Source organism: Macrotis lagotis, chromosome X, assembly GCF_037893015.1.
Source record: "Macrotis lagotis isolate mMagLag1 chromosome X, bilby.v1.9.chrom.fasta, whole genome shotgun sequence".
Lineage (NCBI taxonomy): Eukaryota > Metazoa > Chordata > Mammalia > Peramelemorphia > Peramelidae > Macrotis > Macrotis lagotis.
The window spans coordinates 543528018-543551431 of NC_133666.1; the positions used below are offsets into that span (position 1 = coordinate 543528018).

The window sequence follows — 23414 nt, forward strand, 5'->3', positions numbered from 1 at the left end:
GCCAGTGGGACAAGGGCCTAATGTACACATTCTTGGCTGGCTCCTTTTAAACTCTAGTGTCCACAAAAGACAGATGAAGCATTGATTTATGGACATTCAGATCATTTAATACAGAGAACAGTTTGAGCTTAGTTCCTTTACATACAGAACATTAAATTTATTTTATTTCATTTTCACAAAGGATTAAGGCTCTGGCACACTGAACTGTGTAAACTTATGGTTTACAGTGGATTGCTGTAGTTCCTGATGCTATGAGGGAAAAGAGCAAGCACTTAGCAACACAATTTCTGATTTCAAGGTAATAGGCAAGTACCTTAGGTTTCAGTTAAGTATTTTAAGATTCTCTGGCTATGGATAGCACCTTTCATTCTAAGTCTCTCAGAATTTTCTTGGATCATTGTATTGGATAGCATTACATTTTAAAGCAAAGTCATTGTAAGGTCTTATGTACAGTTTAATCACTTCCCTCCATTTTGGGTTTAGATAGTCAAATACAAAAAATAAATGGCAGAGTTGATATGTAAACCCTCTTTCTCTGATTCCAAATCTAGTATAGATTTGGAGGAATGTGGGTATGTTTGAACCCAACTTAGACCCATCTAGATTCTTTCTCAGCATTTATGAAAGATCAAGATGAACAGTACTGGGAGAATGGAAGATAAAAAGAGAGATGGAAATGAAAAGACTGGACTATGTGGAAAAGATTTTACTGAGATGACAAATGTTAATACTTTTGTTGTCATCGTGATTGATGCCTCTAATAAGAGATTTGCTTTGGGGTCCAGGTTTGAATCCCAACTCTGTCATAATTTTATCTCTAGGGGTGGCTAGGTGGCATAATGGATAATGGATAAAGCACCTAAGTCAGGAGTACCTGGGTTTAAATCTGGTCTCAGACACTTAATAATTACCTAGCTGTGTGGCCTTGGGCAAGCTACTTAACCCCGTTTGCATTGCAAAAACCTAAAAAACAAAACAAAGCAAAAAGTAATTTTATCTCTATCTCTGTCACTAACTACATCCCTATCTATGTATATTGGATTTGGAATCAGAAAGATTCATTTTCCTGAGTTCAAATCTAGCCTTAGATACTTAGTCCCTCTGTAACTCACAAATGAGGATGTGAAATGTCAGACATGACTAAAAATAATATATAATTATATACATATGTACATAAATAAGTATGTGAGTGCATATTTGTATATATATGTAAATATTTTTGGACAAATAATTTAACTTTTTGTGCCTGAATGCCAAGTAAGAGAATTTGATTTATAATCTATTAAGATCATTTTAAACTCTAAATCCTATGATGTTAATCCCTCCCCATGTGATCTGGAATCTTTGCTATTTTCTTTTTAAAATAAATTTATAAATAATTTTATCATTTATTTATGCCTTTTGATTTCCACAGAATATGTCTCCATTTCTGCCTATTTCCCCATATTTTATCTTTCATTCTCTAGTCTTTACCATTTTATTTTAAGTTTGGAACTTTAGAAACATATGGTTACCCTAAGGGTATCATACCAGAAATGTAGTAACTTGGAGAAACAAAAAAAACTTTAGCACTTATTTGTTCTCAATTGTTTGATCAAGCCTCATTCCTCTTTCAAGTTAAGCAGTTCCTAGACCTTAAGTTCTTGTCTTTCCTTCTCCCACTCTGGTTTCTCCAAGCATAGCCATCATCATTCTGAGTGAGGAATACTGATCATCAGCTTTTAAGAATTACTCATGGGTAGCTTCTTTTGCATCCTTGCTATTTCAGGGAAGTTAAATAGATGAAATTCCTAAAAAATATCGATGGAGAAATAGAGATGCTGTGTGTGTGTGTGTGTGTGTGTGTGTGTGTGTATGTTAAGTAAATAGTGTGATATGACGACAAGGAAAGTTATTTGTTGTTCTCTTTTGGTTTAAAAAATAACCTATTTTTTTGAACAGGTTAAATATCTTGTGGCCTATTCTTAAAGTAAACTTAGGGAAATCAACTGTTTTATACAAATTCAAACTCAGTATGTACCAAACAGAATTCATCATCTAAAACCAATCAACTTCCATGCTTATAAATTTTATTTCTTCAGTAGGTTTTACCATTCTTCCATTCTTCTTGGTGTTATCCTTGACTTTCCTTTATCCCTCTTTTCCACTCATTTACCAGATCTTGCCTTTTCTATCTCTGCAACCTTCTCTCACATCCATTTTGTTTATACTAATCCCTTACTTTCAGATCCTGATTGCAACTTTTCTCTAGAGAATCATTAGTCCCCTTGCTGCCTCAAACCTCTTCCCACTTCAATCTATCCTCAATACCTCTGCCAAAGTTATTTTCTTTAAGTGTATATCTGACCACATCGCTCCCCCATTCAATCACTTTTAATGACTTTGTATTACCCCCCAGAAAAATAAATTAATTTCTTATTATTTTTCTAATTACTTGCAAAGATAATTTTCAACATTAATCCTTTTGAAAGTTTTCGAATACCGCATTTTTCTACCACCCTCCCTTACCTCTCCATGGCAGAAAACAATTATTTATAGATTGTACACATACAATCATGTTTAGAATATTTTTATATTATACATGCTGTGAAAGAAGAATGAGAACTAAGGGGGAAAAAGGTCATAAGCAAGAAGGGAACAACATAAAACAAGTTTTAAAAAGTGAACATAGTATGCTTTGCTCTGCATTCCTAATTTTTTCTCTGGATGTGGATGGTATTTTCATACACACACATAAAGAGAGCATCTCTATTTCTCCATCGATATTTTTTCATCACTTTTGGACAAGGATAATGTCATGAAACATATAGCAGTTAATCATGACTTTTGCTCAGATAATTCATAAAAATATAATTGCAATATTGAAAAAAAGGTAATTTTAAAATACCCTGTTTAAAAAATCCAGTTTCAGGGCTGAATTTGTGGTAAATGCTTTATACCTTTTTAGGGTCATCCAGGAATTTCATAGCAGGTCTCTCAGGATTGTCCTTGATCTCTGAACTGCTGGTAGGAGTTGCGTCCATCCTTGTTGATCATCTCACAATATTGCTGTTAATGTGTACAATGTTTTCTTGGTTCTGCTAACTTCACTCAGTATCAATTCATACAAGTCTTTCCAGGCTTTTCTGAAATTTAACTGCTCTTGATTTCTTACAAAATAATATTACTCTATCACATTCATATACCAAACATAATAACTTCTGAAACCTTTTACAACCTTGTCCTGACCTAATCTTTTAACCTTATTGTATATTATGCCCACTCTGGCCTTCTATGCCTGTTCTTCATACACACCATTGTCCTTCTTCCCTAGAATATGCTTCCTCCTCCTCTTCACCTCATAGAATTCTCCCCTTCCCTCAAGTTTCAGCTCAAGGACCACCTTCATCATGAAAACTTTCCTTATTTCCTTAATTTCTAGTTATCTCCTTCTTAAACTGCATGGTGCTTAACTACTTTTTATTGATTTCTATTCACTCTCTTTTTACAAGCTGTTCCCCAAATTATCTATCTATCTATCTATCTATCTATCTATCTATCTATCTATCTATCTATCTATCCTTACGATGAGTATGTAAACTTCTGAAAGTAGGGATTGTTTCATTCATTGGATTTGTACCCCTAAGGTAGAACACCATGAATTGGTTGATTGATAGAAAATCTGGAAGTTTCAGTACTTCATATTTTTATAAGAGCAGTTAAATTTGTGTCTGAATTCCACAATTTTATTATTTTGAAATTGTGATTACAAACACTTCTTTGTGGGAAGCAGCATAATATAGTGGCTTAGAGTACTGGATTTAGAGTCAGAAAGGTCTGGCTTCAAATTTGATCTCTCCTAGGTATGGGATAAAGAACAAAATCACTTTTCCCTTATGAAGTTTCAGTGTCCTCACCTGTAAAATTGGGAGGATAATAATGCCTATCTAAATGGGCTACTGTGAAAGTCAAAGGAATTCGTCATTTGAAATTCTTATCAAAATTAAAGTATATGTAAATGTCAATTATTATTCCTGCACTGAGGAATTACTCAACATTACAAAAAAATCAATCCTCCTTTACTATATTAGATAAAAATCTCCTTAAGTAAAAAGAGCATGAGAACCTGAGTGACACAGTGGATAGGGTGTCAGCTTTGAGTCAAGAAGATGAATTCAAATCTTGAATAACATACTAGCTTATCACATACTTGATTCACATATTATCTGGGATAGTCTCTTAACTGCTGTCTGCCTCAGTTTTCTCCTTTGTAAGACAGGGATAATAATAGCTTCTGCCAGGGTTGTTGTGAGAATAAAATGAGATCAAATTTTGTAAAATACTGTATACATACTAATCATTTTTTAATATTTGTGTTTACATCTCCCTCTGAACAAAGCTCTATATACCATTTATATTTAATGAATATTTGTTCAATTTGACACATTTAAAACAGTACAGTTAGAAAACATGAAGAGAAAGTTTTCCTCTCCCTACCCAATTGAAATAAGTATGCCTAAAGGGAAGAGCACAATTTCTCCAATAAAAATAAAGTTCATTTATCTCCTAGGAGCTATCATTAGCAAATGAAATGTCAAGGTTTAGAGGGCAAGGCTTCCCAGGTGAATCTGGTACGGAGGCCCACGGGAACTTGGACCTCCTTTTTCTAAAGAATGGCTTTTTTGAATTTCTTTGTTTTCTATAGGGTAGAGAATTATTTTCAGTCCTTTGCTTAGCCTAACTCTGGGGAATTGATCCCAACATAGCAAAAGCAAACATTTAAAACAAATAGAAAAAAAATTTGATGTATAGTGACCTCTCTGGAAAGAAATATTATAGAAAATGTATTTACACCCATATTTAGGACTGGCTTCAAGGATGTGGACATGTAGTTTCCAATAAATTATCCATTTTTCCCTTTCTGACGCATTCTTTTAAGGAGAAACAAAGAAATTCCCACAAGTCTGGAAACATTGTGAAACAGGGTCAGTCAGTATTGAAACATTTATGAAAACTTTTGGGTGAAAGTTGTCCTGGGGGAGGAGTAACTATGAAATAAATGTCTTGAAGTAATCCACAGGCTTGGGGACTGAGGACTGATGAGATCAGAATCTGGGGAATTCATGTAAAAAATTGATTCTTTGAAGGGAATCACTCATTAATGAATTTAAAAGATATTTTTCTTTGAATAAACCCAGGTTCTAGTTCTAATAAGAGTAATAATTACTTTGCTATTTCTAAAGTAATATATTACTGCAGTGATACTTTTAATGGTTCTGTTGTAAGAAAACTTTATTCTCTACTCTCTTTCCAAAGAATGTTAAAAAAGCATACCAAAAACATTCTAGACTTCTGAATAATCCAGGATCTATAACTTAACTATACACTTTTATATTTTTACTGCCATGTGATTCCTAATTTTGGACAATATTTTGACTCTTGCACCATGGTTTTGGTTACCATTTTGGACAATATTTTGGCCTTGGTAATATGAATGAGCACTCTTGTATTATAAAGAAAAAGATTAAACAGGGTAAAAGTGAAATTCCTCCCAATGGTCAATTTACTACCTCTTTGAATTCTTCAGATAATTTTGCTGACTTTCTTATAAATGGATATATTCTGCAGCATTTATCTCATTTTGAATATTTCACTTATTGAGATATCTTACTTTGTGAGATAAGCATCTCATCTTTCCAAAAAGCCCTGGAAACAGAAGTAATATAATAGTTCTGGAAGAGGTTTCAGTAGCAAACTAATAGCAAAGAATTTGTGATAAAGAGTATTACTTACATCTTTCAATTTAGACTGGGGAAAAATGTTTCTTACATAGAGCCTTTTGGCACCTAAAGAAAGGGAAAGTAGTGGTGTTTATTATTATTATAATTATTATCCTGGTACTAAAGGCCAATATAGGGTAATAAGATGATGCCAATGTGGGGTAACAAGGTGATCTTGGAATCAGGATGATCTGGCTCCAAGCATCGTTGTTTCTAACACATGCTAGTTGTATGATTCAAGGCAAGTCACTGAACCTCAAAATCCTAGACTCACTTTCTCTCTCTCTCTCTCTCTCTCTCTCTCTCTCTCTCTCTCTCTCTCTCTCTCTCTCTCTCTCTCCCTCTCTCCCTCTCTCCCTCTCTCCCTCCCTCCCTTTCTCCTCTGTAATAAGGTTAAGTGATTTGTCCAGGGTCATAACTAATAAGTGTCTGAGGTTCAATTTGAACTCAAGTCCCCCTGAACCCAGGACTGGAGTTCTTTCTATTGCACCCCCTAACTGCAACTAATTTTTAAAAATAAAAACAGTAACATATTCTTTATTTTCTAGAATGATCAAAGAAGCATATTTACTAGATGAGTAATATAATGACTGTGAGACATAATGAAGAATGATGCACAAACAGATTAGAACAGGCTCAGAGTTAAAGATGACATTTAATAAAAGCTAAAATTTAATAAAAACTAAAAACTCAATAAAACTAAAATACTTCATCATTGGCAATTCTTTCAGACTAATTTGCCAATAAGTTGCTGATCTGGTGGTCAACAAATTGTCAACAAACATTTATTAAGTGCCTACTAGGTTCCTGGCACTGTTTTAACCACCTTAAAGTAACACAGAAAGGCAAAAAAGATATATGGGGGGATAAATTGGAAATAACTACAGAGGGAAGGCACCCCATTAAAGGGGATTGGGCACAACTTCTTGTAAAAATTGAGATTTTTAGCTGGAACTTGAAGGAAGCTAGGGAAACTATGAGAGGTAGAGGGTGTTCCATGTTTAGAGCTTCCTAATCCTATGAAATAACTGGTCTGGGTCAAAAATAAATGAATTATGAATGATTATCTTTTTATGTATTCATCCAATAAGCTTTTATTTTAGACCTACTTAATGGGCAGAGATTGTACAAAGATAAAAATGAAACTGTTCAACTAGACTTGAACCCCCCTGAAAATTTTTCAGAGGATATTCATGTTGATCAGGACTTTTATAAGTCTTACAGTCCATTCAAGCTTAAGACTTTCTAAACATAAAGGTATCTGTCCTTATTTTATGATATTTAGGAGCCTGGCATCTTCTTGAGGCCCATAGCTAGTGGATATGCCCCCTTAAGCAACATTTGCATCATTTGAATGAATTGGCAGGGAATGAGTTGGGAAGTTAGGTAAGGCAAACCATCAGTTAGCAGTAACAAAAATGGTCAACAATTCACTCTCAATAATTCAAGTTTCCCTCAAAGAAAAAGACCTCAGAAGTTTGAATTTCAGGGATTGTCCTAATCATAACTAACATTTCCATCACTAGGTGGCACTATTAGTTCATACAGTTGTGGGTCCATTTAACCCAGTAAAACCTGAAACATTTCCTTGGATAGTTTAACATAAAGGTCTGTTTTAGTATCACTAGTGATAACATTAATAATGCAGCAAACTTGACTGAAGCATTGATTTCAAGGTACTAAATACTGTGCATTCTTCCATATACACATTTCTCATGCTAGAACACAAATGTACACAAATAATTATGTATTTACAGAGGTCTTAAGGTTTTCAAAAAACAATAACCCTATGAAGCCGATACTGCCACTATTATTTCCCCCATTTTAAAAGGGAAGATATATTAAGTCACAGTGCTAGAATCAGGATTCAGAAGCAAGTTTCTTAACTTGAATACAACATTCTTTTTACCACTGTTTTGGATCTAAAAATTATAAATGGGGTCTAAAAAAAGGCAGGAGCAGAAATTTTACAAATACAAGGGATCCTTCTTTATGAGAGAGTTTAGCACAGTGCCCTGGGTAATAGTAGACATTATATAAATTCTTATTCCCTTCCTCCTCCCCTGCCCCTGCCCAGATTTATTACTATTTTTAAAGTTGAAATATACATTCGTATATCTATTGGGAAATGTTGAGTATGTTTGGTTCAGCAGATGCTTATATGATCTTGTGTGAGTTTCTTGACTTTTTGGAGCTTCAGTTTCTTCATTTTTAAATAGGAAAGGGGATTGGAAAAAAATAGATTTTCAAGTACCATTGAGCCTTAAAATTAATATCCTAAGATATTAAATTGATTTTTGATGTCATAGAAGTGCAACATAGGATACGACAAATGAAGTGGTAGAATATAATTCTTCTGCCTGGTTGTTGTTGTTTGTCCTTGATTCTGGAAGAAGTCTATGACATCATGAAGGTGATTCCATGACATGCACATGAATTGGATTTGAGTGAGGGTGTGCTATGCTAAGTCATCAGTCTTATTTTCTTCTCTGAAGTCATCTGAGTCCAGTGACCAGATGAGGATCAGGGCAACAGGAGATGGCCCTGGGTATGAGGCAATCAGGGTTAAATGACTTGCCCAAGGTCATATAACTAGTATGTGTCTGAGGCTTTATTTGAACATAGGATCATCTGACTTTAGGGCTGGTGCTCTATTCATTCAGCTGCCAGGTTCTTGTGGATTCAATGATTGAAGAAGGAATCCCCATACATTTGATGAGGGCTTGAGTTCAGATCCCAGTTCTATAATTTATTATGTGTGACTTTGGGAAAATTCCTTCATCTTTCTGGGTCTTGGTTTTTAAAATAATTAAAACATTAACAATAATAATGATAGTAACCATTGCTAGCATTTGTGTTATACTTTGAGCTTTACAAAGTACTTTGAAAATATTATTTTATTTAATCCTCATAAGTTGGTTAAGATGGTGATTTACCAAGTCCAACTTGGATAACAGATTGAGTCAGGATTTTGACTCAGGTCTTCCTGACTCCAAGATCAGCAGACTCTCTTTACATTGCTCCTCCTGATTCACTAGGAGAAATGGACTAGATAGATCTCAAAGGTCCGCTTCATCTGTTAAACCAATGCTCCTTATGCTATTTAGAAACATAATATTTGGTTAAGTAGGTCACAGCAGTATACGGTGATCATTCATTCATGTATTTTTTTACCTATTTGGGGGCTCTTTTCTGTGCTCAATAATATTTTGTCCACCTTCCTAGAGACATTACCCTCTTGCTAGATGAATATAGTTGTGTTCAGAGTGAACATTTGATAGCTCATAGGAGTCACTTGTCTTTCCTTAGATATACAAGGGCCCTAACTACCTCTGCCAACCTCCTGTTTCCTGGCATTCCTTCTTTGTCTCTTTTAGAAGTTGTAAGCCAAACCCTTGAACCCCATTAACATTCCAAGCTCCTTAATTGGTCTGGTACTGTGAAAATTTGTCCTTCCTTCAAGGAGATGACCACTTGACTTTGGATATAAATATTATGAAGCCCAAAGTACTATTGTAATAAACTAGTTCTTGTTTTCATCAATAAATGATAGGATTGAGAGATTAGATAATGTTACATGCATTTCAAAGCAACATTCCAGATTCAATTCAACAATGACTTATTAAGTACCTCATATGCAAAATAACCAGGAATAGGAGAGGAAAATTAAAAAAAAAGAAAAAGAAAAAAACAAGATGCTCAAAGAGTATTTTTTTTTTTTTTTAGGTTTTTGCTAGGCAATGGGGTTAAGTGGCTTGCCCAAGGCCATGCAACTAGGTAATTATTAAGTGTCTGAGACCAGATTTGAATCCAGATACTCCTGACTCCAGGGCTGGTACTCTATCCACTGCGCCACCTAGATGCCCCTCAAAGAGTATTTTTTTAAATCAAAATCATTAAGATCAGAACAACTCTAGAGTTAATATTCTGGGTGCAGTGGAAAGATCACTGGGAGTTAAGATTATTGAATTCTAGTCTTGACTTTAGAAGTTCAGTTTCCTTGGACTAAGTGATCTTCAAAGTATTTTACACAAATAAAAGTTTAAAATTCTATTGCCATCATTTAAATTCAAAATAGGACTACTTATATTCATAAATTCAATGTTGGTGTTAAATCTTCCTCCATATTTTTCTTTTTTTTCTCCATGTTTTTCTTTTTTTTTCTCCATATTTTTCTTAAGTAACACTGAGAGAAGACAGCCTTTCCCTATAATCCTTTCTTCCATCTACCTATAGTTATCTACTTATTCCATACACATATAATAAATCGGTGGAAATTAGTTTTGCCTACCTTAATCTCCTGACCCAAAGAATTGAAATAATTATGATAATTCACATTTATGAAGCACTTAAGATTTGTGAGTCACTATCTTTCTTTAAAATTTTATTTTTATCTATTGTTTTTACAACATCTTGATTTCCAGTTGTATTTTTTCCACTGTCACTTAACTACCCAAGTGACCTTGAGCAAATCTCAATCTCTTACCACTTTCTGTTTTTCATCTATTAAAATAAAGCATTAGACTAGATGACATAAAGTTTATTGTAGCTCTAATGTTCCTATAATAACCTCTATGTTCCTATAATCATCCTCCTACCCTATGTGAATAATCTCTTGTAACAGAGAATAAAGAAGGGGTAAAAATTTATTCAACAAAATTAGCGCATAGAGTGACAGTATCTGAGATTGTTCATACCCATAATTCCCCACATCTGCAAAGAATTGAGGTTTTATCATCTCTTCATTAGGTCAGGGTCAAGCTTGGATTATGAATCACAAATTATTAAGGGTTTTATTGATGTTATTTCCACTTACATTATGGTAGCTATTGTGTATATATATACATATATACATATATATACATATATACAATATATATATATATATATATATTCCTGGTTCTTCTTACTTTGATCTGCATCAGTTCATATGAATTTTCTCATGTTTCTCTTAATTCTTAATGTTTATTGTTTCTTATAGCTCATTATTATTTCATTACATTCATGTCCCTATATTTGTTTAACTTTTGCCTATTTTCTTTCCAATAAATCTATTGGATAGACATTTCATATATTATCATCTCTGCTTTTAGGGATGAGAAGACTGACACTTAGGTATGTTTATTGGCATGTACAAATTCACATGAATTCTGTCACAGGAATCAGTATTCAAACCTAAGCCTTCCTGGTTTTATGTCTAGCACATTTTAAAATTAGTTGGGATTGCTCTATTTGGCTAAAACCCTCTGAATAATTCTGTCATTAAAAGGAAGAGGGAGTCTATTTAGAACCTTAAAGGCCAATGAAAATATTACAATAACTTCAACAGTAATAGCAGTAATAACATAGTGAATCTCCTCTTAACTTAGGAAACAATCAGCCACTAAGAAAAAAGATATTTAGATTTTTATATTCAAAAGTTTTTGATAGCTTTAGTTTCAAAGATACTGATTATACAGTTTGAGGTGGTCATCTGAAGGAAGAAGTCCTCAAACTTTATAAATTTAGATCTTTAAATGAGGGACACTAATTAATTAAAAGTATTCATTTAAGTGCCTGCCTTATGCCATAAAAAGAAAGGACTCCACTGTGCTAAATTCATTTCAAAATGGCAATCAATATATTATTTGATGCAGTTCAATCCAGGAAGCATAGATAGATGTAATCAAAAGATATTTTGGTCATGCTGTACATTGTACTAAGAGATCATTTAAAATAGAATAATTCAATTAAATTCAGTTCACTTCACCCGGAACTTATTAAAAACTATGTACCAAGTGGAGCAGGTAAATGTTTTTGTGGTTAGAGTACTGAGCCTGGAGTCAGGAAGACCTGAGGTCAAATCTGCCTTCAGATACTTACTAGCTGTATGATCCCTGGGCAAGTCACTTAGCCTCTGTTTGCCTTGATCTACCAGAGAAGGAAATGACAGATTCCAGTCTGTTTGGCAAGAAAACTGACCACGTGGTCATTAGAAGTCAGATATGACTAAATGACTGAAAACCAATAATGTGTCAAGTATTATATTGACTGCTGAAGACAAACAGACAAAAGCAAGAGGCTTTGCCCTTAAGAAATTTACTTTCTAGTATGTATGGAGTACAATGTAAAATGTGTACCATATAATTTCAAAGTAGAAGAAAAAGATTCACTTGTATTTTGGGAGATTGTAGAAGCAAGTTTTTAAGATAGGTCAAATTAATAAATTATCCATGTTGTCTACCCTCTGATACATGAAAGAAATGAAAGATATTTCCATTATAATACTCAATTCAATTCAATTCTAGAAACATTTAAGCACCTATCAAGTAAAGGCTTAAAATCATTGATACAGGCTTTACTTTAAAAGATGACACAGTTTAATAGAGAGGAAGAAAATATACATAGATAACAGATAAAGGGAGAAAGAATGAGATAAGAAAAAAAACAACTAAGAAATGTGAGTTCTGAGAGCCCTAAGAAGATCTCCTTCACCTTGAGAAAGTGGTAGAAGGGAGAAGAGGATCTTTTCAGTGAAGGCATCATAGAGGAGTTGCTATCCAAACTGACTCTTGAAAGCATAGGGGGAGGAGCACCAACAGCATGTTATCTTAAGCATTTTGGTGCAGGCATCAAATTTTCCAACCAGAGTAACATTCTCTTTTTGTTAGAATAGCTTTGGGTTAGGGACACACAGTTAGAAAATAAAAAGGAATTTATAAAGAAAAATAGAAATAGGTGCCCTGTCCTAAGATTTTGGTTGGGAGAAATTATATTCTTTTTGAATAACAGTGTGAGACTGAACAGGAACTAGAATATAGTCAATTCTCAATTTTTGCAGTGGAATGTTCTTAGAAAAGGGTATAAAGGTAAAAACTATGAATGCTGATACATTGAACATAGGAATGATATGAAGAGGCTAGGTTCCCAAGGCCACTAAAAACTAGAGAGTGGAGGGTGGCTAGGTGGTGCAGTGGATAGAGCACCGATCCTGGAGTCAGGAGTACCTGAGTTCAAATCCAGCCTCAGACACTTACTAATTACCTAGCTGTATGGCCTTGGGCAAGCCACTTAACCCCATTTGCCTTGCAAAAAACCTAAAAAAAAAACCCCTAGAGTTTGGTGTAAATACATTTTTATGCATATAATTTTTTATAATGAAACATAAAATATGTACTATTCCTAAAGCAGTTGCCATGGAATAACCCATAAAATGAATTATACAAAGTAAAATTAGTAATATTCACAATATTTTTTTCTTACTAGTAATTCCTTAGAATTATGTAACCTTTTGTGCTAATTCATTGTGTAATGAGTACATAAAAAAATCATTTATTTCAGATAATATTCACTTTTCAAAACAGATAAAATCTACAGTCCATTAAAACTGTTGGCTAAAAAAAAATTCTTAAAACTAAAGCAGTTTTTTAACCTGAAATTTACCTTCCATTGTGTCTTATGGTTGTATAAAGGTGTTGTATTGTATAAAATGAATTATCTATTCATTAACACTAAACTCATGACTGACAATGACTATACTCATTCTGGCATGAAGTTTAACATCTTTAATTTCTCACAAAGTCACAAATGCACTCAATTTTAGAGCTCAAAGATCTTGCACTATGCTTTGGAGCATAACTGCAATCCAAAACTTGAGTTTTGAAGGTAGGCAATGAAAATATGCAACATATACATGGGAGCTCCTTACTCTATGATGGTAGTATGAATGAGATCAGTAAAGCATCTAATAGGATACCAACCACTTTTCAAACTTGTGTGTGTTATTCCTTTCTCTGCTGTGTATGACTTTAAATATGCATGATTGTCAAGGAAAAAGTGAAAATGAAAACTAATACTAATAAAATCACAGGAATGCTTGAAGTCATTAAATGCCCAGATATTGAGAATTGACTGTCTTCTTTCACCTAGTTGACCAAATTGGAGTTTTAATTTACCCAAAGGTCTTAAGTGTCCTTAGTTACTTATAGAATTGACATTTGTGTTGAGTTGTTTTTCTCAAATTGAATCCATCATTTGTTTTAGTTTCCTCAACTGTAAAATGAGAATCAAACAAACTACTTTGTAGTTAGTTTTGAGGGTCATATGAATAATATTTGTAAAGTGCCTGATACATAGTAGCCACTTAATAAATGTGTATTTTTTACCCAAACTTTGCTTTATATGTGTATTGCCAGTATCTGAGTCCTAAGGAAAGCATATTTCTTTCAACATGTAAACATATTTGAAATATCAATAAGGTTGGGTTTCTATTCATCAAAACAGAACACAATCTATTATGCCTCTTAGCAGACTTTTATGAATGAGTATGACCAAAACTAATGATCATTTAAGGGCCAACTCTTTGATCCTAAAATGTTCCACATTTATATGAAGAGACAATGGCATAGTATAAAAAAAGGAAACTATGGGTCCCCCTTCCTCCCCCCCCCCCCCAGATGTTTTAAAATCTTGGAAGAGGTCTTAGAAATCATCAATCTCTCCTTTTAAAAGATGAATAAACTCAGTGTAGGAGAAAGTAATTTGTCCCAAATCACATAACTTGTTAGTAGTAGATTTAGGATTAGAGTCTAGTTTTCTTGCCTCCCAGTGTTTTTGATATTTAAACACCAACATGCCAGTGATTATCTGTCTTCATAGTGAATATATGCTTCATTCTATTAAATATCTTTTGATTAAATTTCTATTTCTATTAAATATCTATTACTGTATCAATATCTGTACAATAAGGAACTTCATGTATTATGATACTTGTAGTCAAGTGTATATATGAATACAATCATGTGTATGTTTAGGCCACATATGCCAAACACATTTTTGGCATGGTATAGGACAGAATCATAATCCATGCTTAATGTAAATCCAACAACTTCCAAGTTAAAATGCAAGCAAAGTGATCAAGTGAGGTCTAAAAAGGACTTTAATACACAAGCATTCCATTCATCTCAAAGAAATGTTGAATCAAGATTAGGATTCTAGATTTAGAGATATGAGGGACTTTTGATATCATCTGAGCCAGGGGTTATAAATTTTTTTGTTGTTGTTGTCCTATCTTTGACCCTTTGTCAGTCTGGTGAAGCCTACTGACTTATTCTTAGATTTTTTTTAAATGCATACTATAAAATATACAGGATTAGAAAAGAAATCAATTGTAATGGTGCTGGAGAGAGGGACAGCTGTAGTTTGTTTATTGAAGAAATCATGAAATTCTGACTCAAGGAAGAAAAAAAGGCTTAGATTTTAATTTATAGGTTCCACAAAAGTTGACAGATTACTACAGAAGTTCACAAGTTACTAAAAAGTTCACAAATTAGGTCCTTTTGAGAAGCAGGTAGTGAATTTCTTAAAGGTGAATAGCAGAACTTGAGGGAAAGAAAGGCTAAAGCAAAAGCAGGAAACCACTGATTCCTAATAGAGTAGTCAAGTGGGAATCAAGTTTAAGTACTTTAATGAGATATCTAAAGAGATAATCAACTTAAAGAGATAGTTAAAAACTGGGAAAGAAGTGAGGTTCTAAGGAGCTGGAGTATGTGGATCCACTTTAGAGAAAGGAAGGGGAGAAGAAACTGGGTAGCAGCTGCTGTGGAGTCCCATGGGGAAAAAGAGGGCAAGAATCTTGCTTAAATACATTTCTGTGGTGAATGGATCAGGGGTAAGGAGAGGCATAGTCTACTGCATAATCCAAAGGCAGGGCTTAAGTACCATCCCTTGTAAGGTAGCTAGGGTGTGACTGAGGTCAGACAAGTGGCCACCCACCAATTCCAGACATTGGGATACCTGGAGGGAGTTTCTAAAAGTCAATTTAAGAGTATAGAAAAATTGCAAGATTCATTTACAATCCAAAAGGGTTACAGCATTTTTCTGTGCCTAGAACTCCCTTGTTTCAATAACTAAATACAATTGTCAAAATATTTTGAAAAAATGTCATAGATCTCAGGTTAAGAACATTTGATAGACCAAACTTTTCATTTTTTTTAATGAGAAAACAAACTCATTTGTAGAAATTATATGACTTGTTTGTGACCATATAAGTGACCATTGTAAGCAAAGCTGAAATTCAGTACAGGTCTTCTGAGTTCAAATCCAACATTCTTTCCATTGTATTTTATGTGTCCAAAGCCTTTGAAGGTATTTGAATTTTACAACATGAAAATGCCATTAACAACCTGCCATTGAGCATTATTTGCCTTTTAATTTACTTCTCTTGTTCTCTTGTCCTCTAATATGATTCCACTCTTTGTTACACTGACCCAGCAATATGAATTTGCAAAATAGATTTGACCACTAAGAGTTTTTGAATGTCACGTTGTTCAAGAAGTCATTATTAATCCAAATATGAATTACATTGTTATTGGTTAGTTTGCCACTGACTTAAAATCCTGACTATCAAAGATCCACAAGGTTCACAATCCTATTTTATTACTAAATGGAAAAATACTGCTAATGAATAATAAAATACTAAGCTAGATAAGAGGACTCTACTTCCAAATGGGAAGCTCATTGGTTTAAGCAAAACGGGATAGTTTGGAAGGAATAATAAAATACTAACCTGCATAAGAGGACTCTAAACTATTAGAAAACTAAAATTTACTTCTAACTGGAAAGCTCATTAGTTTAAGCAAAACAGGATAGTTTGGAAGGAGTCATGTCAAGGCTATTTGACAAACTTCCCAACTGGATTTCCCACTAGATCAGTTTTGTAGAAGTACCCAAGAGAGTGAGCTAATTTAATACAACTGACAAGTTGTGGGAAGGTCCAGAAAAGTTCCTATTTATAGAATGGAGAAAAGTCTACCACTAAAAGGCCAGTGTCAAAAGTGGCTCTTAGATTCACCTCAAGATGGAGGAAGGACTGGCATCCTGTCATCTTCTCTACCCCCACACACTCAGGATAGAAAGAATTAAAGGAAAAATAAAAGTCTTAAGAAAGATCTCTAGAACTAAGTGTTCAACGAAGTTGTAAACCTTGAATATAGTTCAGAAAGATTGTTATTAGCTACTCAACATTTATTGAATATCTTCTAAGTGCAGGGGGTACCATACAAGGTCTCTTGGAGAGAGACAAAAGAAACAGAAGAACAAACTCATGCTCTTAGGTATCTTACAAAGTAATGAAAGATACTTGCCACATTCAAAGCAGGTAAAGAAACAAAAACCAATTTATGAATGTGATTGCAGAGAACTTTTTATGTTTGTGTGTATACACGCACACACAAATAAAGTACATGTTGATAGGATATTGAGTTTATGGAATAAGTAGATGTGGTAACAACTAAACTTGGCAGACTTCATGAAAAAAAGAGAATCTTTAGCTTAGCATAACAGTTGAAACAGTAAGTTATTAATGACTGAATTATTGGCCAGGCTTTAAAAGTTTAGGCAGAGTTATTGGAAATCATATAGATTGAGAAAGGTGTTGTAGATAAAGGGTTAAATTTGGAGTCAGAAAGACAACAGGTTTCTAAGGCTATCAGATATAGATAATCAATATGCAGATAAAATTATGGTCAATATGCCCCATCCCCAAAAACCCTACCCCCTCAAAAATAGTTGGAGAATAAGTATTATGTCTAAATGGTATATAGATTCCATAGAGTGAAGCAGAGAGTTTGAAAGACAAAAGAGAGGCACTCAGGGTTACTTTTTTTTTTGAAGACTGGGAGCCCTAAGGTTTGGTACCATATTTTTGGAGATTTTTTTATGGGCCTATTAGTAGGTCTTGCCATACTTACTGGGAGTTTAGAGTTCAAAGCCATTGATTACTGGGAGTTTTAGAGATCATTTGGAAGTGAAAGCATGGCACACTGGGATAAGCTTCCACTATAAAGTGGACCTGAGTTCAAATTCTATTTCAATTACCACTGTTTAGTTCTAGCAAAGTGACATCTTCAATTTCTTCATCTATAAAATGAAGACAGTTGGAATAAATGGCTACCAGTTACTTTCCAATTTTCAAATTATGTTTTTTAGAAAGTGATTCTTGCTGATGCACTGTATGTGAAATATGTGGAAGGGGGAAAGGCTATAAAAGGAGAAGTTGAACAAGAGACTTCTTCAGTGGTCCAGGTGATCTGGGCTTGTATTGGGAAAATGTCCATGGAGATGAAAATTCGGAAAGGATGAATTACAGAAATAAAGAGGAAGCAGTGAAACTTGCTGATGATTTTGATCTGGTGAACATGGAAGAGAGACAATGTTTATATTAACATTGTGAGTCAGTAGAACCAAGATGAGAGAGGTGTCTTTGACAGCAAAATGAAAATTGGAATCTGGGATAACTGCTGGATAATGGAGGTGGCAGGGAGGATGATAAGGGAATCTCTTTTTTAAAAAATTGTGCTGACTGGAAATCAAATTGGAACTTCTCTCCATTTGGCATATGAAAGAGAAAGACATATAGAGTTGGAGAGTGAATTGATGTCAGCTACTGAAAGTTATGTAAGTTTATCTAATTTTCTTGAACTTTATGAGTCTGTCCATTGCCCTGGGAATTTCATGTGGGTGAATAGACTTCTTCATAATGTTTTTGGCTTTCCTTTTTATGATCTGAAGTGGATCTTCCATGAATCAAGCTTATATTGTGAGGTTTTGGCACTTTGAGATCCTAAACAGAACCTGTAAGTATAGGAACCAGGCAAAACAAAGAGGTGAAAAAAGAATAAGAAAATAAGTGCATTTATTATGTGGATCTTTGGAAAAGATTCATCTAGATCAGGATTTCTTCATTTTGGTTCTATAAACTTGTTTTTAAGTATTTGGTAATTGCATTTCATTATTTTCTTTATATTTTCTTTATAATCTTATACATTTAACAATGTTGTTTCAAGAAGGTGTCCATAGACTTCATCATGGCACAACATGACACAACAAAGGTTAAGAATCCCTGATTCAGATTATTAACATTTTTTTGTCAGAAGTATCAAAAGATATAGAATTAATTTTTTTGGACTGGTTCTTTTCTTCCCATTGATTCTAGACTATTGTGAAATATTGTGAAAATCCATTTTTAATTCTTAAATATGGTATGTTTCCATATATTAGTTGAATTGTCATATGTAACAACACTATTTGTTAATTCATTTAACAAACATTTATTAATTCTTTGCTCTGGGTGAAGTTCAAGGGTTACAGAGATGAAAACTAAAATAATTCCTGCATTTAGAGTTTATATTCTATAATATGTAATAAATTGGGTATTACAAAGTGATTTAAGTTGAACAGATAAAGTTTTTTGGTTGATAGATTTCACTTTAACTTTCAAAGTCTATTATGAAATCATAGACCCATGAAAAGCACCAGAGAATGCCAGAGTTGATAGTTATCGGTCTAGCCTTCCATCCAGTGCAGAAAATCCTTCTGTAACATCCAAGTCAGGTCATCACCCATCTTCGGAATAGATTGCAAATTCATAACCTGAATAAGTTTTGAGAGGTTTTGGGAGGGGTGAGGGTAAGGGAGGGTATAGAACAAAATTTTCAGATGATTACCAAAGAGAATTAATAATGATTGTTTATTTGTAAAGGAAAGAAACAAAAAGCTTAAGACAGCTAAAATTATGCAATATCTCTTTTGAACTCCTGCCGCTGATGTAGCTTTGTTGTTGACACAGTGATGATGATAGCAAATATCAGGTGGTTTCACTTAGATATGAGAACATAAGAAAAGGGGTCTGGAAACATTGCAAGCCAGAGTCTCTAAAGGAGGTGATAATTATAGGAATCAAACAGTTTGGACAGTTTGGAAATTTGGCCCACTAACTACAGAGGGGAAGAAAGCAAAGCAAATTCTGACCTGTGGGCAAGAAATATCAACTGCATATATGTAAGATACTGATAGGTTGTAAGGCAGAAGCAGGTATCTATTAGAGCACTATATAGGAAATCAGTGAGGTCATCCTTGGAAAGCTGAGAAAGTAGCTATTCACCTTAATTTAAAAACAAATGGAAAAAAAGGTACAGCAGGGGACCAGAGAAGTGTCCAAGGGATCCAAGAGTTTTGTTATTCTAAAGGCTTCCAGAAATCAGTTTTGTATTCTCTGGACGAAAGGGCATTAAAAGGGGCCTCAGTGAACTATATACATAGTATTCTCTTTCTTGGCTGTCAGAGTTTTATTTAATAAACTGTTTCTTTGGTATAATTCCAATCACACAGCTCATAAATGCCGGCTTTCTTTCTTTTAAAAAAAAATTGACGACCTCTCCAAACTACTATAAAAATGTAAAAACAAAGGGGATATGTATTTAATGAAACTATAAAAATGGAATAGGCATCAAAAACCTTTGGGGGGGGCACTTTACACCATGATTTGTACCCTACTGTCATTCCTCAATAAACACCAGTCACGATAGAATGTGTGTGAGAAGTGAATGATGAAGAGAAACAATCAGAGAAAAACCCAAGGAGCACTTTCGGAGCCGGACCGTAGCCACAAATCCTGCATCCATTGTCCTGCCTGGTTCGGTTGGGTCTCAGAGATGAAGTTTCAGCCTATTTTATGAGAACTGGAAATTGCTTTCCCCAAATTTGGGCAGCCGGCTACCTGAGCATTTCCCAATGAATGAAAGCCTCCTTTCCCAGGGACTGAAATGATGAGACTCACTGAAGAGAGCTCCGCAGCTCGCTTCTGAGAGAGGGGAGGCTGCAAACAAACAGACAGAAGGCGCTCCGAGGGAGCCTGGGTCCCGGGAGTTCATTGTGCACTCCGGAGCCTCCACCAGCCTCGGGCTTCGGCGTCCCTGGGAGGGAGAGCTTCCTGGTGCTATTAGCATAGCCCAGCCCACTTCCAACACACGCCCAGCCCTACCTCATTAACCATTGGGACTGGGGCCAAAAGCATAAGGCTCTACAGTGAATATAAGGGAGAAATTACCGGATAGAGAGCCATAGACTAACTTAAGGCTAGACCTCATACTTTTAAAAGAACAGAAACATGGTACACTAACTGGGGCCATTTCTCCATTCCCCTCAGATGAGGATGCAAGGCTCAAATGCATATTTGGAGGGAAATTAATTAGCCACCCCAAAGCCAACCAAAACTCAGCTCCAGATATTTAAGTCTTTCTCTTAATCTTTCTTTCCTCCTTGTTTCTTTTTTTTTTCCCCCCTCTAGCTTTGACATTGTTGAGCACTGAAAAAATAACAACCAAAATACTGGAGGCTGGCACTGAAGGGAGGTGTGCTTGAAACGACTTTCCTTTCTTGAAGAAGAAACTTTTGGGAGGAGGGGACCTGGAAAATGACAGGGGTGAAGAGAAAAAAGAATAGTGTGGTATGGAGGAAGATAAACTCCTTCCACTGTGCAGACATTAAGCAGTGGTGTCTGAGGCGGCTGCCAATTCTGGAATGGGCACCCTACTACAACCTGAAGGAAAATTTGATTCCGGATACAGTATCGGGGATAATGCTGGCAGTCCAGCAGGTGACACAAGGTAAAGTAACCTTATTTGATTTCCACTCCCCCGCCCCATCTTTTGTTAAAAAAACAAAAAAGCTTTCCTTTTTACCTCCTGAGTATTGTAAAGAGACAAACGATTAAAAATGTAGCTTAAACAATTCAATTAGGAAATAGTAAGTGAACATTGAATTTGTTTTTGGGAAATGAGGACCTTGGTAAATAATTTGACTATTATTTTAGCACATTAAGCTTAATTTTTACTTTCTTATTTTGAATCTTAAGTTGTAAGAGGGTGATATATAGTGTTTATGCAAATTAACTGTTTATAAATATTACAAAAAACAGTAAGTCAGTGGTTAACAGTGTTAGAGCTTTCAGCTTGCAAATAAGGTTGTCTCATCCCCACGAAGTCGAACTGTAAACACTTGAGATGTTATTTGCAAACATTATTAGTAGCACCCAATTACCTGTTGCAGCTCTGAGATTTGCTCTGAGCGAGCAGCAGGGCTTTTCAGCACATAAAGAAGGCTCACTGCCAAGATTATTATTTGCAAAGAGAATCCTGTGTGTCTCCAGAGCTTGGGTTTCATTTGTGTATGTTGATTTAATTCTGTATCACATTACCTAAGCCATCCATTTCTCAAGATGTAATTTAAACCAAGGGAGCAGCCTTGTTCTAGCTGCTCCAGAATCATTATTTGGATTCATCTAGGTAGCCCTCAAGGTGAAAATGGAATGAATGTTTTGTGAGACATCTGAGTGGACTATAGTTATTGACTTGTTCAGGTTGTAACAGGGTTTTGCCAGCTGGGAAGAAATTAGGAAATCTAAAGGCTTCCTTACTCTAAAAACATATAGAGTAGTTTGTCTGGCTCAGATTCTGTATGTCTGTAGTTCTTTATAGTTTCACTGACTTGCTGGTCCTAACTATTATTCATACTGCTAAATTATAAGCATTCCTTTAATTGAATTATTCTGTAGCTGGAACCAACTGGTTTGTGTAAGTATTTGTGTTTTTAGGGTAATTAGGAACATCTGCACTGGCATGCTTCAACTCTTAAGAACCGTAATACTGCCGTGCTCTAGAGAATCTTTTTCTTTTTTTTGGACTAGCTAGTCCTATAACATAATTTTAATTACCACTGGGTTAATAATGATCTTTACTGATTTTTCAGAATGGACAAATAAAAATATATTTTATGTTATTCGTTATAATATAAAACTCTAGTAGGAACAATCAGCTATCAATAAGTTTAGTTAAATTGTCCTTCCAAAGCAATCGAGCCCAACCAATCATGGTACAGTGGAAAGAATACTCTCAAATCCCATGTCTGATATTGTCTGCCTTTGTGTCTTTGATCAAATCCCTTAATATCCCTAGGTCTTGGTTTGCTTAATATAAAAAGAAGGAGATGGGTAGATTGCTTCTAAGGTTTCTTCTAGTTCTATGATTCTGGTTGGTTTTTATATTTCAAAAACTGAGGTGATCAAACTCAGTCTTCCTTTCCCAGGTGATTTAAACCCTTATAGTTAGAACATTCTATTTTAATTTGATGGGTAAGAAATGGGATTTATTTTTTTAAAAGATACTCTGTGAAAAGACCAGCAAAGATGTTTAAGAGCTGCCACCCTCACCTGTACTAAGAAACATTTTTACTTTCTTCTCTGGTTGTTACTGACTTAGTATTGGCTTCTTTTTTTTTTTTTTTTTGATTCAGTTTAGGAAAACAACTTGGCAAAACAACCAAACCCAAAACAAACAAACAAATAAACAGCAATCAAAAAATTCAGTAGAATGAGTCCCAGTATAGGTTTCATCTGAGAGAGATCCAAAGTCAGTGAGGTATGGGAAGATTCTAGAATATGACATTGTAAATAGTGGAAGGGGAAGACCAAATGAGGAAGGGTAAGGCACATTCAGAGATCTTTTGCTGTTTCAATTAGCAAGGAGATTCTTTCAAAAGGGTACCTCCTTAAACAACTCAACTAGTTATTTAAGAGCCAATTCATTTAAGTCAAATTAAGTCACTAAGCATTTATTAAGAGGTTACTGTATCTAGGCTCTATACAAAGCATTGGGAATATAAATAAATGCAGAGGCTCTCTTCCCTACCCTTAAGAAGCTTACAGTTTACTAGTAAAAGATAGTACATAAAAGGGAGCTGAAGGGAGATTTGGGGCAGTTATGAAGATATTGAGTGAAGAAGAATGGTAGAGAAACTTTATGGTAGAGAAAAGTCTGATGTAATATGATTAACATGATT

At 34.6% G+C, this 23414-nt stretch overlaps 2 protein-coding genes across 5 annotated transcripts in view; both read left to right on the forward strand.

The window, feature by feature from the left end:
• Nucleotides 1-20950, forward strand: part of LRRC69 (leucine rich repeat containing 69) — a 172147-nt gene extending 151197 nt beyond the window's left edge. For 3 of the 4 annotated variants that reach the window (XM_074200061.1, XM_074200063.1, XM_074200062.1), the window contains one exon: nt 20866-20930. Coding sequence is in view for 1 of the 4 variants with exons in the window: in XM_074200064.1 (XP_074056165.1) it covers nt 20866-20871 (6 nt within the window). In the remaining 3 variants the exon portion in view is untranslated. Of the gene's footprint in view, nt 1-20865 lie in introns of all 4 variants that reach the window. The other variant, XM_074200064.1, reaches the window with a different exon arrangement.
• Nucleotides 20568-23414, forward strand: part of SLC26A7 (solute carrier family 26 member 7) — a 175930-nt gene continuing 173083 nt past the window's right edge. Inside the window, exon 1 of the mRNA XM_074200057.1 lies at nt 20568-21184. Within this exon, the coding sequence (XP_074056158.1) occupies nt 20992-21184 (193 nt within the window). The 5' untranslated portion in view covers nt 20568-20991. The remainder of the gene's footprint in view (nt 21185-23414) is intronic.